The sequence below is a fragment of the Acanthopagrus latus genome, chromosome 14 (assembly GCF_904848185.1).
Source record: "Acanthopagrus latus isolate v.2019 chromosome 14, fAcaLat1.1, whole genome shotgun sequence".
NCBI classification, from domain to species: domain Eukaryota; kingdom Metazoa; phylum Chordata; class Actinopteri; order Spariformes; family Sparidae; genus Acanthopagrus; species Acanthopagrus latus.
This window is the reverse complement of record NC_051052.1, coordinates 13,556,857-13,573,459: the sequence shown is the minus strand read 5'-3', so window position 1 is coordinate 13,573,459 and position 16,603 is coordinate 13,556,857. Positions and strand designations below refer to the sequence as shown.

Below are 16,603 nucleotides of genomic sequence, written 5' to 3'. Positions count from 1 at the left end.
CCTTAACTTCCAGATAACACATGCAAAGGGAGTAATCGAGGAGAGGAGAGGAGAGGAGAGGAGAGGAGAGGAGAGGAGAGGAGAGGAGAGGAGAGGAGAGGAGAGGAGAGGAGAGGAGAGGAGAGGAGAGGAGAGGAGAGGAGAGGAGAGGAGAGGAGAGGAGAGGAGCTCAATAAACAGACTCAATCAGGATCTGCCAGTTTGGCTTTTCCACTGGTTGCACACTCAATGGGCACACCATGACTCCAGCATGACTGGTCGGGGATGAAATCACCACTGATAGGGGAGGAAGGACAAAAGAGGAGAAGTATCCATCTCTTTTAAAAATGTATGTGCTGTCCTTTGCAAAGTTTTGATTTTCAAAAAAAAGTCCATGATGATTCAATTTGAGGATATGTTTGTAAACATTATAACCAGAGTTAGTAAGAAGTAACCAGACTGAGCCAGAATGGTTTTTAAAAAAAAAAAAGAAAGAAAGAAAGAAATTAGGTAAACACCAAAGAGATCCTTTCAAAAGGAGATGAGCAGAGGAAAATGTACAAAACGAAGACAAGAGTGGCAACAAGTGGCTTTTTATACTTCCATCCAACTCTCTGTGCGACATGAATCAGCCATTAGCTGGACAGCCTAGCAATAAAATTGGTTAGAGACCACAAAAACAACAAATCATAACCTTAGTTAGCCTGTAGACCTTGAAATTTCCCTCACAAACAGACAAAAAGGACAAATGTCCACCATTTATTTTCCAGTTATTAACTCTGAAGCACTGTCTCTTAGAAATACCTGGAGTCTGTTTAGTAACAATTGGATTAGATGCTGCACTGAGTCGAGACCATCTATCTTTGAGAATAATTAACTATCCAGAAAGATGGACTAACTTATGTAACCACCAATTAGGAGATCACAAACACTGCTTTCAGCGGGAGTTGGAGAATTTTAATGAGGTTTAATGACTTGTTGATTGGTTGCTGGGGTTTGTTTAGAGAGGTGCACAGGGCAGATGTGCTGGGAAAAAGAGTTTAAAAAACAAACTGCTTCAAACTCTCTGGCTCATCAGCCCACCTCTGGTATACACTGCATATCAAACTACAGTAACAGAGCTGTGTGGGTACGTGTGGATGTGTTTGCATCGGTGCAGGCTGAGGTTTGTGTGCGCATGTATGCTTATCTAAAGCTCCCCTCGACAATCAGCCAACCCCCACTCCAGCACACACCCACACATCCGCACAGGTTACTTCAGAAGACCGGCCCCAGACAGGGTGAGCAGATCAATCAATTACATCTCTGCTCCAGCAATCAAACAAGGTTATTATCAGGCAGCAGCTCACCGACCTGGAAAGGCCTGGCCAATCAAAGGCTGCTGTGATGTGGGGGCTGGCGCTCGCTCATGTGACAGTAACACAGAGTGGCAGCTCATGTTGTCAAGGGATAGAAGGATGGAAAGACGGAAGACGGACGACTGAGGCTGAATTCAAAGGAGAAAACAGAGGGAAATGTGTGGGACAGCAACAAGAGAATATCTGTAAATCACCCATCTCCGGCACTCTGTCTTTACCTTGACATTACTCTCAGACGGACAGGGGAAGATAAGAAACACAGAATACAGTTCTTTATAAATAGAGTATATGATTTTTTTTTCAGGATCTCAGCCAGGGGAGTAAAACGCTGTCCCAGTTTTCGATCTTAGCTTGGCTGATTACATCCCTGAAAAATGCAGGAAATTACAGAAAAAAGGAGACAAACAGAAATGTGAGAAGAGAAAGTAACACATGTTGAAAACATCTCCACACTGAGGCTCAGTAATTCTGTTCTTGGCTCCAGCTCCCTCTGGTATTTATTCGATAAGCATTCAGGGCATTCTGCCTTCCCACTGCTGTCCTTTCATTGCAACAGGTCTGTAGAACCATATTAGGTTGAATTAAATTATCATGCATTCAAAAAATGGAGACTCTCATTTCATTAAATTATTGTTGGTAACACAATACACGAAAGGCACACACGCAAACCTACAAATCTCCAGAGAATACAATCTAATCTCTTTCAAAAGCAGCCAATCAGAGACAATCAGGCACTGTGGGGAAACAACATCGACAGGGACAGCATGACTGTGTGAACATCTGTGTGATTATGACCTGGTCATCTGGAAAAGCTTCAAAGACCTAACTGTGTGTGTGTGTGTGTGTGTGTGTGTGTGTGTGTGTGTGTGTGTGTGTGTGTGTGTGTGTGTGTGTGTGTGTGTTGTACATGTTTGTCTTTGTGTCCCGGCACAATATCTACGTCTAAACTGACCAGGCAACAATTCCTCCTATTTTCCCCCACACGGACCTAAAACCACAGGGACTTTCAAATCCGACTTCATAAGAAGTCGACTGCTGAGCGTTCAGACAAACTAGACCCCCTTAAGCTCCAACTGACGACTGTCTGCTTCACATGAGTCTGTTGGACAGGTTGCCCTGGGAACCGAGTCTGATTCCATTATGGGATGGATAAACACAATCAAAGAGTTTATCCACCTTCTATAGCCAGAGAAAAGACCCCCGCAATGATGGATCTAATCTCCTGCACAATATCTGGTGCATGTGTGTTCTTGTGTGTGTCATGCCCACAGTGTGTGTGTGTCTGTCTCTGTGCATGCGTGTGCATGTAAGACATGAGGAGATTGAAAACTCGGCACCTCTCTAGAAAGTGGCTGAAGTTGCACTTTTGGAAAGCGATAAAACCCAGCAGTATTATTTACAACATGATGTGTGTGTGTGTATGCGTGCGCGTGTGTGTGTGTGCATATGTGCGTTGTCCTGTGCTGAGGGCATCAGAGAGATAAAAGAATAAAGATACGGCGGTGCTGCAGCAGGTGACAGGTAGGAGCACCTGGCAGATTCATAGCTAACTGGCATTGTGCTCTGCAGACAACCAGCAGCTTTCCTCCCCTGTACACTCCTTTATTTTCCATAAATCTTCTGCTGCTCTGCCCCTTTTGTATTTTTGTTTTCCACTGTTGGTTGCTGTTTTATAATGGTGAAGTTTAGTTAGAGCTTTATGTAAGTAGGAGCAAATTCGGTGTTTACAAAAACTTTACATAGGCACATGTCTTTGCAAATCAAACAGCCTTCCCAACTTCCTCATCACTCCTGGTTGGGCTCCATTTTGTAACTAAATATGTAAAAAACAAAACAAAACAAAACAAAAAAATGAATGCAGATTGGGATGAAAACCCTTCATAGTAAATTGATTGCGGCAGAATAACATACAGTCATACACATCTGCATCTTTCCAGTCATTACAAAATACTGAGTGTGTCATCATGGCTGAAGGCTTGGCTTGTCCATCGTACACTCCAAACCAAAGGTTTAAATCCAAAGTGTATGGATACTATGGATCAGAACTTAAAAAAAAAAACAACTGTGAGGTAAAGGTGCTCACCAGTTATTTATCATTCAATTATGCAGGGGAACGTAGTGATTTATGACACACACAAAAAAGTGTTGTTTAACAATGAAGAAAACAACTCCCATGATCCCATGCAACCAACCTCAGTGTTTTGTTTTGACTGAGAGATCTATCAAAATGGCAGGCACTTCATTTTCCTTTGATTATTTTGTCAAAAGAAACTCTGAAAACACTGTTAGGGGTGCTAGTAATGTTAGTTCCTCACACTAACTGTGTATTAATTTTCCTCAAGGTGACTGTGCCTGTAACGTTTGGATTTAAATCATTTAGGGAACTGTTTCATGTTCTCTTTCTCAGAACCTCTGATCAGCGTACCCAAACACACACTGGTTACACCCAACTGCCCACTGGTTTAGGTCCTTGCCATCTGCCTCTTTCATTTCCTGCCCATGTACTGTATATTGCAGATGTATGAAAAGTGTGTATGTGCACATAAACAACATGAATTTAAAGCAGGCTAAAATGCCACCCAGCTTACATGCAATCTAAAAGCTTTTCTATTCCTCTGCATTTTCTTTCTTCTTCTTCTAACTTATCTCGCTCTATTCTCATCCCACCTGTCTGTTTGCTTCTTTTAACATCTTTTTTCTTTGTGTTTTTCTTTCATTGCCTCCCATCTGCTCTCGTCTCTCTGTTGTTGCTGTCTTTCTTCTACCTTCTTTATCTCCCCGCCTTCTCTCTCTCTCTCTCTTTGACCTTTCCAGTGTAAAAATTCTCTCTCCAGCTGATTCCCAGTTTTTAATGGGTGTGGGTTAGAAAAGGAGAGGGAGAAGAAGAGGAAGAAGTGCTATTTACGGAGGAAAATCCTCCTGAACAAGTGAGAAAAGATTAGAAAAGAGAGCAAGGGCTGGCAGAGCAAAGCAGTATGCGCATGTATGTGTGAGCAAGACTTAAGACCAGACAACTATGCTGCATTTTAATAGTCTTTCCACAGACACCTCTTTGAGGTGGGCTACAGATGTTATTGTTGAAGGAAAACTGTAGCTGTCACCAGTAATTATGAAGCTGCCGCCTGACTAAATGAAGGTCAGAGTTCAACCACAAATTATTTTTGTCATTTTCAGCTCTGCCACAGTGGGAATTGTCATGTTTGAAACAGGTCACACACACGATACATCAGTAGGCAACTACAAGCACCCATCTCGTCAAAATAACCTTGACATTTCCGATCAAACCAATCTCGTTACTGGGATGAATTTGAAAAGCATTCTGATTCAGTTCTCTAGCTCATTGCCTCCTACTGGTAACGTTCTTGCTGCCTAATAAGCTGCCTAGTGGATCAACATCGTAAAAGAGCAATTGCAGGACTTAAATGGATCATAAATACATGAGTAAAGGCTGTCATTTTCCATGTTGCAGTAGGGAGTGTGCTGCAGCGCAACTGACAGAGAAAGCAATAATCGAAACTTGTTTTTCTGTCTGCTCATCATTTGTAAACAATAAAACATGGAAACATGCAGACCCATAGGCTTCCAACTGATTGCTCCGCTGGTGTGATAAAACAGCTGCAAACTTGATTTGTACGTTTAAACAGAATGTGCACTGTGCAATAGTGCATCAAGTATACGGAAAGACCATATTGAACTTTTAATGCTCTATGTGCTCCCCTTACTGAATAATGATATTTCTCCATGAGCTCAGGGACTCCTAATTTTCAGTTATTCAACGTAGCAAAGTATTTTTCTGCGAGAAATACTGGATTTCAAAATGTAAAAAAGAAAAAAAGCCATATCCCTGGACGTTGTGTTTGAGATTTTAACAGTGCAAGTCTCAGCTAAATCATTTGAAAAAGCTCAAAAACACAAAACTTGTTTCAAAGCTACTCTATTTCACCTCTAACTCCTGCTCTTTCCATTTGTCTTGGGTCTGTGTGTGCTGCTCAGGAGGGGAGTTAATGAGAGTGTGAAATTAGTGCAGAATCATGGCGCGCTTCGCTTTCACCACAGGCAACAGCGGTGGGAGGCAGAGCCCTTCTGTCCTTTTCCTGTCATCTAGCTTTCTATCCGCTCCTCGTTCCTTTCATCGCTTGCTCCATTGTCCTTCCCTCTCAGCTTCCCCCGAGCGTTCTCTGTCAATCTCCAACCTTCTGACTCTTTTCTCTCCCTCGCACTCTCTCGCTCGGCCATGGACACTCAGAACAGACTTCCAGGAGACCTTGTATGAATTCGACTATCTGCACATCAACATGAGTACTTTTTAATAAGCCAGTGCTGCGATTCAAACGAGGAGCTCTGGACTCAATGGAATGTTAAACAGCAGTGAAGTTACCAATGGAGTACACCTCCTAGCCTGATAATAGCGACAGACCGGCGGGATCACTTTCACCTTCAAGGCTTTTGGATGGGTTACAAAAACACTTTACTTATTAATTATCTTAGACATGGACTCTAGGATTTACCTGCACACATAAACACACACTGCCACATACATCTACAGGCATGGCCATGCCTGGTCATCCTGTGGAAGGTGAACAGGGAGAGATTAGGGGCCCATGGAAGCTTTTCAAAATGCCAACCTCGTCCTGAGCAAGGGGTGTAAATACCACCCAAATGTCAGCAGGAGACCCCACGAGTCAAACTAAATTGGCTGCTACATGCACAAACACTCCCCCACGCCTGCCCCCATATTGTGTGCGCGTCTTTAAAGACATACATTCTCTGCCCTGACAAGTCAGGCTAGATTGCTATGCTCGTGAGGGCAGAATCAATCTAATTCAATCACTTGCTGCTTCAAACAGAGCTGACAAGAAGTTTCAGCTGCCCTCAGCTTCGCCAAAATACAACTCAAACATATTTGCTTGTAGTCACAAACTAAATAAATGAAAAATCAATCGAATCAAAAATCAAGTAAGCACATGCACAGTTGATATACCAATACGTAGTATATAAAAGGAAAGCAATGTACATACTGTTTACAACTGCTTCAGGAGGGCATATACCCAGGGGCAATATGAATATCGACAGAAAGACAAACATGAGCAACAAGTACATTAGAAGGGTCCACTCCACACTAGCCCCCTTCACATTACAATCCATCCATTTTCTGGCATTCAGCCAGGACTACACTGTAGTGGCAGCAGGCCAACCAAGGTAACCCAGATGTCCTCTTCCCCATCCACCTCCTCCAGCTCTTCCTAGGGGAGCCCCAGGCTTTCCAAGACCAGGTGGGATCCATAATCCCTCCAACATATTCTGGATCAGATATTCTTTGGCCGCTTTTAGACATTCTGTCCAAAACAGAATAAGTAACAAGCCACAAGCTTAGTGCAGCCGAATGCCCAAATGCCCATGACTTCCTGCAGAGAGCGGAGGAACAGCTCTCACTGGGGTTATACTTAAGTAGCTCATGGGAATGGTCCCTAAGTATTCCTCTCCCTTGAGAATAAAGTCCTTCTGACATCTGAAGTAACTTCACATGACTATGTCTGGCTCTCGTTGGGTTACGTGGCTTCAATAAGCATGACATACTTTCTTTATTATAAGCCTATCAGATGCAACATCATCTGAAACATGAGTGGGGTACTTAATATGACATAAGATGGAATGGTAATACCCGCAGGGAAATTAGATTAATGCGCCAGCAGAAAGTGATATTCAGTGAGGCGAAAAGATCAAATGTAATCACACAAGTAGAGATGAATAAGAATAGCCTTACTCTTACATCTGAATAAATTCCAAATAGCATGGAAAAACTTGCTGAAAGTAATATAAAAGCACATTTAAGCTCATCTGACAAGTCAAGACGTTATTTGACACGTTTTGATCGGATTATTGTAAAATAAATGCCCCAAATACAAATGTAGGTTTTAGATTTCTGTTCTGGAAATGTATGCAAATTAACAGATATTTAATTAGATAATGCATTCGATGATCGATGAGATCTTCACAACTGGTGTTATCTTCACCTGTATAGATGTATAGAACTTTACAAGAAGAATGGCCTTGAAAGATATATGATAAAGTTATTTGTCTCATACCCTGAAACAGAAATCTCCACTTCAGAAGCACTTGCACACACCAAACTTTCCAATTTTATCATTCATATCCTGAGCTATAGAATATTTGTGCTCCTGAAATAACATGTCGAAAATAGTTCTTTTTATAACTGTTGACAGTATTTTAAAGAAATATCCACAATTCCCTGTGTAAAGCCCTTTGACTCATAGGTTTACAAAAAATGTAACTATATATTTATCCAATTTTCAGGTGCTGAAATGTATGCAAATTAGGGAATCATATATAATAAGATCATGTCTCATTTGGTATTAAACATGACATTTCAGAAGGTATCTAATATAGAAAATAACTGACGTAATGTAAGTTATCAACTTGGGAAGGTTCATGGTGTTAAAACTATTACCGTATTTACCTGTAGTGTTTAGCCTAGCTGTGCAGCAGAGGTTACCATGGCAATCCATGCCAATTAAAAGTGAGCCACTTGGATACCGGAAAACCAGATTCCATTCAAAAGATAACTGGATACAGCCACAGGATGGAATCCACACTGCTCCAACAGTACAGCGTAATACTTGACTCGACAAGTACACAACCAGGGAATCAATGGAATGAAAAACTAAACATTTCAGAGGGTGTCATTTGCAGATGTTATGCTTCTTTGGAAACCAGGTACAACAAAGATTTGAAAATCAGACATCCAAGAAGAAAATAAAGAACAATATATTTAGGGAAAGAAAATAAATATTCGACAATCGAACATTAATACCCTGTTGTCTCACACGCAGACATACACCACTGATTTACAGTGCTGCAACCCCCAACTGCTTCTGTCATTAAAGCTGCCATGAGTTTCATGGCTGGCTGCAGGAGGTGTAGTGATCCATCAGAAGCGTGCCAGAGCTCCGCCATTAGAAAACCATCTGCAAGAAACAGCGCTCCATTGGCACTAGAAGTCTAGAGAGGGCAGATCGGAGGGAGGGAGAGAAAGAGGAGAGAGCCCTGTGTGCAAGGCAGTTTGGTGTGATTGATATGAACCATTACAGACAACACGGGAGAGGTTGGCAGAAAGCTAGTCACCGTTTTATTTTTGGTCATTTGTTCAGACAAAAGCTTGGCCAGGCCCACGGTGAGCAGGGGTTGAACGTCAGAGAGAGAGAGAGAGAGAGAGAGAGAGAGAGAGAGAGTGTGTGTAAGAGAGAGCGGCCGAGAGAAAGATTCACGGCAGAAGCATATGAAAAGGGACATGAACACACGGGCAACATGCATCTAGACTCACAAGCAGAGACGTCCTTACTCTCTGAAACCAGTAATTTGCTTTCAAAGAGCATCGATCAATCAAGCAAAAGGTAACATGACAACTGACAATACGGCTTGAGTTAGTGGGGATGTAATGAAGAGCAAAATGGATCTGATAGATGAAGTGCAATCTAGCTTAAACTAAGTGAGTGGGCTGATTTTCTACAATTTCCATATTGTTTAGTAGTCAGTCCGACATTTTGTGGTCAGGGTATAAACATAAATGCCAGTCTGCTTAAACAAAAGGTCAGGAAAAACCCCAAAAAAGCATCTGTTTAGTATGGAATCATAGGGGTGTAAATAAATGAGTATATTAATAAATGTGTAAAATAAAGATAAATAAATAACAGTGTAAAAATATATTTTTTTTATATTTTATAAAATACAAAAAATATATATGTCTCTTTATCAAAAAAAATTAAAATGTATCAGATAATATAACTATATTTTACATATAATGACTTGCATTGTCTTTAATGGCTTTTTCCCCCAAGCCTACCTGTATTTCGCTGACTGTAAGATGAAAGAATCTTAGTAGAGAGAAACAGTAAAGCAACTTAGCTACATCATAACACAGTTACAGCCCAGATGGCCTGTGTGAAGCTATAGCTCTCCAATGGCTGAGAATGCAAGATACTTTAACAGTCAAGATATCTGTTAACCTGCCAGCTTTGTACAAATCTGAGGGATGAACGAAGAGTTTTTTTTTTAAAAAGGAACACTTATCCTGCCTCAATGCATTAAAAATATGGTCCACGTTTTTAAAATTGTAGAAATGTATGCCAAAGTACCATAGTGTGGAAGTAGGAAACATCACTGTTTAATGGATCCAAGAAGGTAATGTATCACTGCTCAGAGGCAAATTCAATTAAATTGCTTCACTATTAGATTTACACAACTCGCCTGGGACCACAGTGCTGTATAGAAAACTACCAGACGTACAGAACATCATGACAAAGACAACCCTTCACAATACTCCAACTTAATGGGAAATAAAAGCGAGGGTGGTAGTCGATTCCCAATTCCTGGATGTTATCAAGAAAACATTTTGAACAGAAAGTACAGTATATTGCATCATGTTTGATTTATGATATCCCACTGAACATTACAAAGGCCGAAATCGATAAATGGTTGCTAAGAGGCCGTGTAATATAATTAGTTTACATCTTACTGGTATTGAGTCATGTCCCAGCCGTCATATGTCTTGAGAGGCTTGTCCATCCCTCTCTGAGTATGACACTACTGGCCCTTTCACACGTGAACCTCTTAAAATTACTGGAATTCATGCAGCCGGTTCCAGTAAAGACAGCAGGTTCTGTCACTTATAAGTTTTGTTTTTAATCCGATCCGGTTAAGTCACGTATTGCTCGACATCAAAAGCATAAACATTCCCAGTGTTCACACAATTCACCAGGATAAAACTTTAATGATAACAAAACTATACTTTAGGTTGTCAGATTGCTGTGACTGATTCCTTGCTTTGCAGTACTGGCACTCTATTCTTCTTCTACTGTTAAATTAACAGTAAAGGCTTGAAATTATGATTCACTTATCACTTAATTTATCTTAACTTGTGACTCACTACTTCAGCACTTTCATGAGTGCCTGCGGACGTCTTGCTGTTTCGTGTGTTGCTGATCACGTTCCCGATAAAAAACTACGAACACGTTTTGAAACCATGCTCCAATCAATTTTTGACTGGATGTATCAGTCGGTGCTGTACCTGAGAAGAGGCTGGAAGATCACAGTGATGTTTCTCGCTCCTGGCTTGCACACAAACTTCATTTCTCCCCCTTCAATCAGGTTGTCATCAGCACCACCTGGAACATAGGAGACAGGGCTCAGCCAAAGATGTCACAATAGATATCCTGACATAAGCTGTGTTCAGCTCCACAGGGTACACAAGCCGCACTCACTACTCCCTGCTACCTGTTCAGGGAACATTGGTTAAGTGAGCTTCCTCTGACAAAGTTCCTCTGTTCAGAACATCCCTCACTGTCACCAGTGTGGAAATCCCTTTCTCTGTGCAGTAACCTAATGACAAACACCTCTGATACCTGCTGAACCTGAGACTTTGGAAATGTTACACTACTGAAATAAAATAAATGTGTAAATATGTAAATAAATGTGATTTGATTATCATCTAAGAAGTATGGTGTCATTCATAAATATATTAACGTTGTGCAGATTATCAACAAATTGTTATGTAAATTTGGTGTGTATTATTATCTGATTATCATTTTTATGTCATATTCATAACCTCATTCTTGATAAATAAAAAAATCCACAAAATAAGGGCCACAAGATAAACAGTGTTTTAGCAAATGACTGTTGACCTTCCCTACACAGTTCAATGTTTCATTTTGTACTTCCTACAGTTTGAAAAATTAACTGCTTTTAGCTTTAACTGCACAATAGGGTAAAATGGATATGAGCAAATAATATGTGAGGTAACATTTAGAAGATGCAGGTCCATGGATCTGAAGAGACTCAAAACTTAACAACCATCACCTCTGTCATTTAGCAAAACACCAAATCCTAACAAACCCCTGCTGGTGACCCTGAACTCTTAACTTCCTGGTAAGATCATGTAGCAATGATGTTCTCGCCATTAATCAATATATTTAAGCAAAAAAAAAAAAAAAGAAACTTTTGTGTTGTTTTAATTTAATTATTTATGTAACAGTGTTTCAGAATAATTAATCTGAAACACAGTTACATAAATAATTCAAATATTTCGTCAGTACAGATGCACACTGTCAGCCACAATAAACACATCACTCAATCAGTGCAGCTCTCCGTCACAAATCTAGATGCATACCACATGCTAATATTGCTCGATGCCCCTGCGTCACTGCGCGGGTGAACCCCGCAGCTAACAGGGTTAATCAGAAAATCATTGCCACGTAACATGCTCAGAACGGAGTGGAGGTAGGGGGGGGCAGCAGACAGGGACGAAGCGAGATCATGGGGGAGAGAAAGAACACCAAAGCTCATTACCTCCACTCATCCTGAAGTAATCAATATAATTGATGGAGGAGAAATTGCGGCTCATTGTCAATACAGCAAACTGCAAAGCAAAAGGATTGTCTGTCTGGTTGTGTGTGTGTGTGTGTGTGTGTGTGTGTGTGTGTGTGTGTGCAAAGGTTCTGGAAGAACACTATGCATGAATGCACACACACATGTTGACGTCTAGGTTTATACAGGGTTCGGAGGCAAATTGAGATGGAGGGTGAAAGTGGCGAGACGGTGGCATTTCTGCCTTTATGCAGAGGAGAAATTGTTATTCATTAGAATTTCTTGTTTTGGGTTTATGATTGAGTCCCATGGCGCTCAGAAACAATACATCCATGAGACTGGAAAACCAGACAATGCAATAAATAACCCTCTAGATTCAAAACCAAGGGAGTCTGATACATTTACAACTGAGCTCTGTGTGTGGGAGAACTTTGAGGAAAAAGTTTGCTTTTCAGAAGACCCTGAAAGAAAAATACCATCAACACAGTGGATGCACTTTCCCATTGCATTCTGGTAAATTGAAAAGAGGTGTGTGTGTCGAGTGTACAGAGTAGGTTAAGTGGAACCAGTGGACGAAAATCAAACAGGACGGTGATCCTCGCTACTTTGATAGGCTTTCCAAATCAGCGAAGGTGTGTGTGCATGTGTGTTCGGAAATGGTGAGATCTCAGTTTGGCACAAAGCCTCGCGCTGCTGTTTTCTTCTGTTTCATTTCCATGTCCAATACGGCCTTTGCAAAGCTTGTGTGATGTAACACAAAAGACACTTCGCCATAGTGCGAGAGCCTGTTCCACATTACCTGCGCAGCCTGCCTAGCCTTGCATTCAAATGCATATCAACCCATTGTTCCCTGTGCCCGGGCTCCATAATACATTTCTAATGGAACAAGCTTCATTTGAAAGGTATAGGAGACAACACTCTCCGTATTTTCATTAAAATGACAAGAAAAGCTTGGGTTCCATCTGAAACTTTCAAATCGAGGGGTTTGTGATTCTGATCCGTCGCCGTGAAATCTCGCCGGCACGGTGAGCTCACATCTGTGTTGCTAAGTGGCGACGAAGATGAGGTCCGATTCCCTCAAACTCTCTCTTTCTCCACCTCTCCATCCATTCATCCTTCTTTTGGTGCCAATTCAATTAAGACTCAATTACAGCTGCCTCCAATGCACTCCCTCCCTCACACTCCCTCACATTCTCTCTCTCTCTCTCTCTCTGTCTCTCTCTCACTTATCGTCAACGCGGGAAGAGCTGGCGAAACTTTTGTTTCCTCGTCATCAACTTGCAAACACCCAAGTTCCCGTGAATAACGTCAACATGTCACAGACTCTGGGGAAGTTAGCATTACTTGTCTGCTCCAAGAGCCACATCTAACTGGCAACCACACACACAAACACACGCAAACCAAATTGACTACCATGTATGTATTCCCAATGACAGTGACCAATTTAATTTCATGCTCTAAACATCTGCATCCGTGTCAGACAAAGGAGCGAGGAAGAGACCTCATTGAGCCATGGGGTCTGGGACCAGCTGCCAGCAGGGCATGGCGCTGATGAATATTAAATAGGCCTGCATTAATATGCATAGGATTCTTCAGAGTTGTCTAGACGTGACAGGGTGGCTCTGGTTTCAGGTCGGGGTGCCACCAAACTGCTGCTAGCCGTCTCTCCACTTGCTGTGTAAAAGTGCCATTTTGTTTGCGGGAGCTTGTGTGTGTGTGTGTGTGTGTGTGTGTGTCTGCGTTTTGTGTGCTCAAGTATTCGTTAACGTTGTTTGGCCGAGTGTCTGCGCATTTGTGTCCCTCGGTGTGTGGTCTGATCCGGGATTAGTGGGAGGGGTGTGCAGAGGTGTGGTGCTCAGTGGGACGGCAACTGGAAGCTGGAAAAGAAGAAGTGACACATTCTAATGTGGCCAAATCTGCCTGAAATCCCCCTTGAGGACTACTGGTTTGTCTGCACACACACACACACACACCTAAGCAGACATGACACACAACTTCTATCCATAAAAACACCCATGGATTAAAGGAGGAACAAACAGACAGGTTGAAAGACACGTGCGCTTGTGAGAGCCTAAAACAAGTGGATCGCCTGAAACTACATAGATACCATATGCTCACAAATTCACATAGTGTCACCCCTCCAGCCCCCTGTGGTGCCTTAGCATGCGCTCTCCAGCCCACATGTAATCAAGTCAGGCAGTGACTTAGTGAAATTGCATTAGCTACACTTTCCTGGGTTTGATGAGAAACGGGTTTGATCCTGTGATGAATTCCGGCCCTGCCCAGATTTAGGCAGGGAAAGAATGAACGTGTGACGCCTTCTTTAACACCCTCCGCCGTCTCGCGGGACCAGTGTGATTCTGTGTGCATCTGCGAGCGTGTCAGGGTGGGCGAGATGAGGAAATCCAGACAGACAGGAGAGGGGAGGAAGAGTCATAATCCCTAATTTACAAGTGGTTTGGATTGGTTTTGTGTCCGTTATTTAAATGTGCGTCTGTACGGAAAAAAGGACAGTGGCAAACAGAGAAGTAAGTCTGAATATTCACTATGAAATGGGCAATAGTTGTAACTCCACCGCGCTTGTTGAGAGCTTAATGTGCAGATTTAAAAGGCATGTTGGAACTCAGTTGTTTGCAATTGTTTTTTCTTGATTTTTAAATTTTTTTTGCTCTTGAAAAAATCTGTATTTTTGATGTGTGTGATTTCTTTTTCATGTCTGAATACGGTCCGACATGCATGCAAACGTTGCAATCATGTTGTAATCTCATTCACAGCCAGTGTGCCGAGGGTTCGTGTCAACTCAAGAGGATCAAAGATACCTGTGATCACTCTGGCTGGACTCTGATTGGGACTGGCAGCAAGGTGACCGGGTGGTTGGTGTAACTGACTCACAATCGTGTCCCTCAAACACAGACACAACGTAGGCACACAAAAGTGAAGGCAATAGGCCGCTCTGGTCAAGAATACACAAGCAGAAATGAAATCGAAGCACAAACAAACGCGTTGCACTAATAACACAATACAAATGCGACTGGTAGGATTCAGCAATATCTGCGCCTCTCCACAGTATGTACTGTAAGTGTTGGCCTATAATAGCAGAGTGAGACAGTGCTCTTCCTTTGATTGAAGCCCTTAATCTGTGCTGTTAGTCAGCGCTGCACATTTCGAGCTAAATTGTGCAAATAGAAAACGCTGTATAGAATAATCCAATTTTCAACCTCAACGGCCTCATCTGTCTGTATGCTATGAAAATGACTTTGGGTGTGATCAATTCAGGTAATATCCTCCACGTACGAATCGGATACATTTAATCATGTGCGCGCGCGTGTGAACGAATCCAGAATATTGGCACCCGGCTACATATTCGGAGTCGTAATCCTGCTGATCTAATTAGAACGATTTCCGTGTCAATAATGTATGACTCTCTGGTCAATTCCGGGCAACCCATTCCACTCAGACTGTCTTCATGTCTGATTGGGTCTTAATGAGAGCCTTCTATTATTAAAATTAATTTGATGGGATGGTATCTGCTGCTCCACCTTCCATGAGACCAGATCCACCGTTCAGGTGAGAATAAACGGTATAAATAAATAATATTATAAATAAATTCAGGTGCAAATTGAGTTGGATTAATTATTAAACGCGTCACTGTGGCATACAATGTGTCTCAGAGGTCTTAAGTTTAATGAATGCACATCTGTCAGTGGTGGTATGACAACAATGCACTCCAGTAGCAGAATGAATATTAATCGTGCAAAATGTGTCTTCAGAGACACGAAGGAAAAGTCATCCTAAAATAAGGGACATTTCCTGGGGAAAAAACCCTTTCCGAACAGATGGAAATGTATGTTGTTTGTCTTTCAAACTTCAGCAGTGACAGTGCAGTTTCAAACTGTTGGCAAATGGTTGCAGTGTCAGAAAATAAGCTTTGTGCAGGTTTCAGAGTCTACAGTCATGCTAGCAGCTCTGTGAGAGTGTCCTTTGGCACAGTGGTACTTCGAGCGAAATGCAAATGCAAAAAGCAGTGCTGACAGGCTGGAGTAGTGAAAACCAAGGAATGGGTGCAACACCAACCTGTATATCTAAAACTATTCTGATGGTTCACAAACACCACCAGAGATAGCGTGAAGAAAAACTGATGGTCAAACATTGTAACAAATTAGGCTTGAGCGGATTGGTTATCGGATCATGTATTTTAACCAACTATCAGAAAAATGATCTTTATAAAGTCAACCAACTTCGGAGATATTTATCATGGTTCACCTGCTGAGTCCCATGAATCAGCATGAGGAACTACCGAATTTGAAAATACTTAATTACACACCAGTTTTTTTTTGTCTCTTTTCCATTGATTTGACACCCCAAATCTCCGCTCTCCAAATGCCTTCTCTCGAAAACTTTTCATATGTGGAGTTAAAATTATGGATATGATCTGGATTGTGATACTAAAGATTCCATTATAGTGTTAAAGTGAACATGATGCAGTGATATTTGTCACGTGTGGCGTAGGCTACTGCGTGGAACATTTTATGACTTTTATTGAACATTACTCAACAGAATTAATGGCAGGCAAACTGCTTCAACTCAAACTGACTTTTGAAGTATGATAATGTAGGATGCTGCGCAAGATATTATGTCACAATATTGTCACACCAAGCAGACACATTTCACTGGCTTTCTGTGGTGCAACTCCCGCACCCCCCTGGAGATCTGATGGAAGATCCTGACCAAACATGAAACAATTATCCAACCCAAATACGAACTTCATGAAGCACCACTATCATCCCTAAAAGAAATAAGTCAGAGGTGACAAAACAGTCTGTAAAAACACAAGGTTTCCTTTAACTGCACCCATTACAGAAAGCTCTCTGCCTCGAGAACATTTC

General features: G+C 41.7%; 1 protein-coding gene across 1 annotated transcript in view; it reads right to left on the bottom strand.

Moving 5' to 3' along the window:
- Positions 1-16,603, bottom strand: part of exoc4 (exocyst complex component 4) — a 111,534-nt gene that overhangs the window by 59,585 nt on the left and 35,346 nt on the right. The window contains exon 11 of the mRNA XM_037121209.1: positions 10,423-10,519. Within this exon, the coding sequence (XP_036977104.1) occupies positions 10,423-10,519 (97 nt within the window). The remainder of the gene's footprint in view (positions 1-10,422; positions 10,520-16,603) is intronic.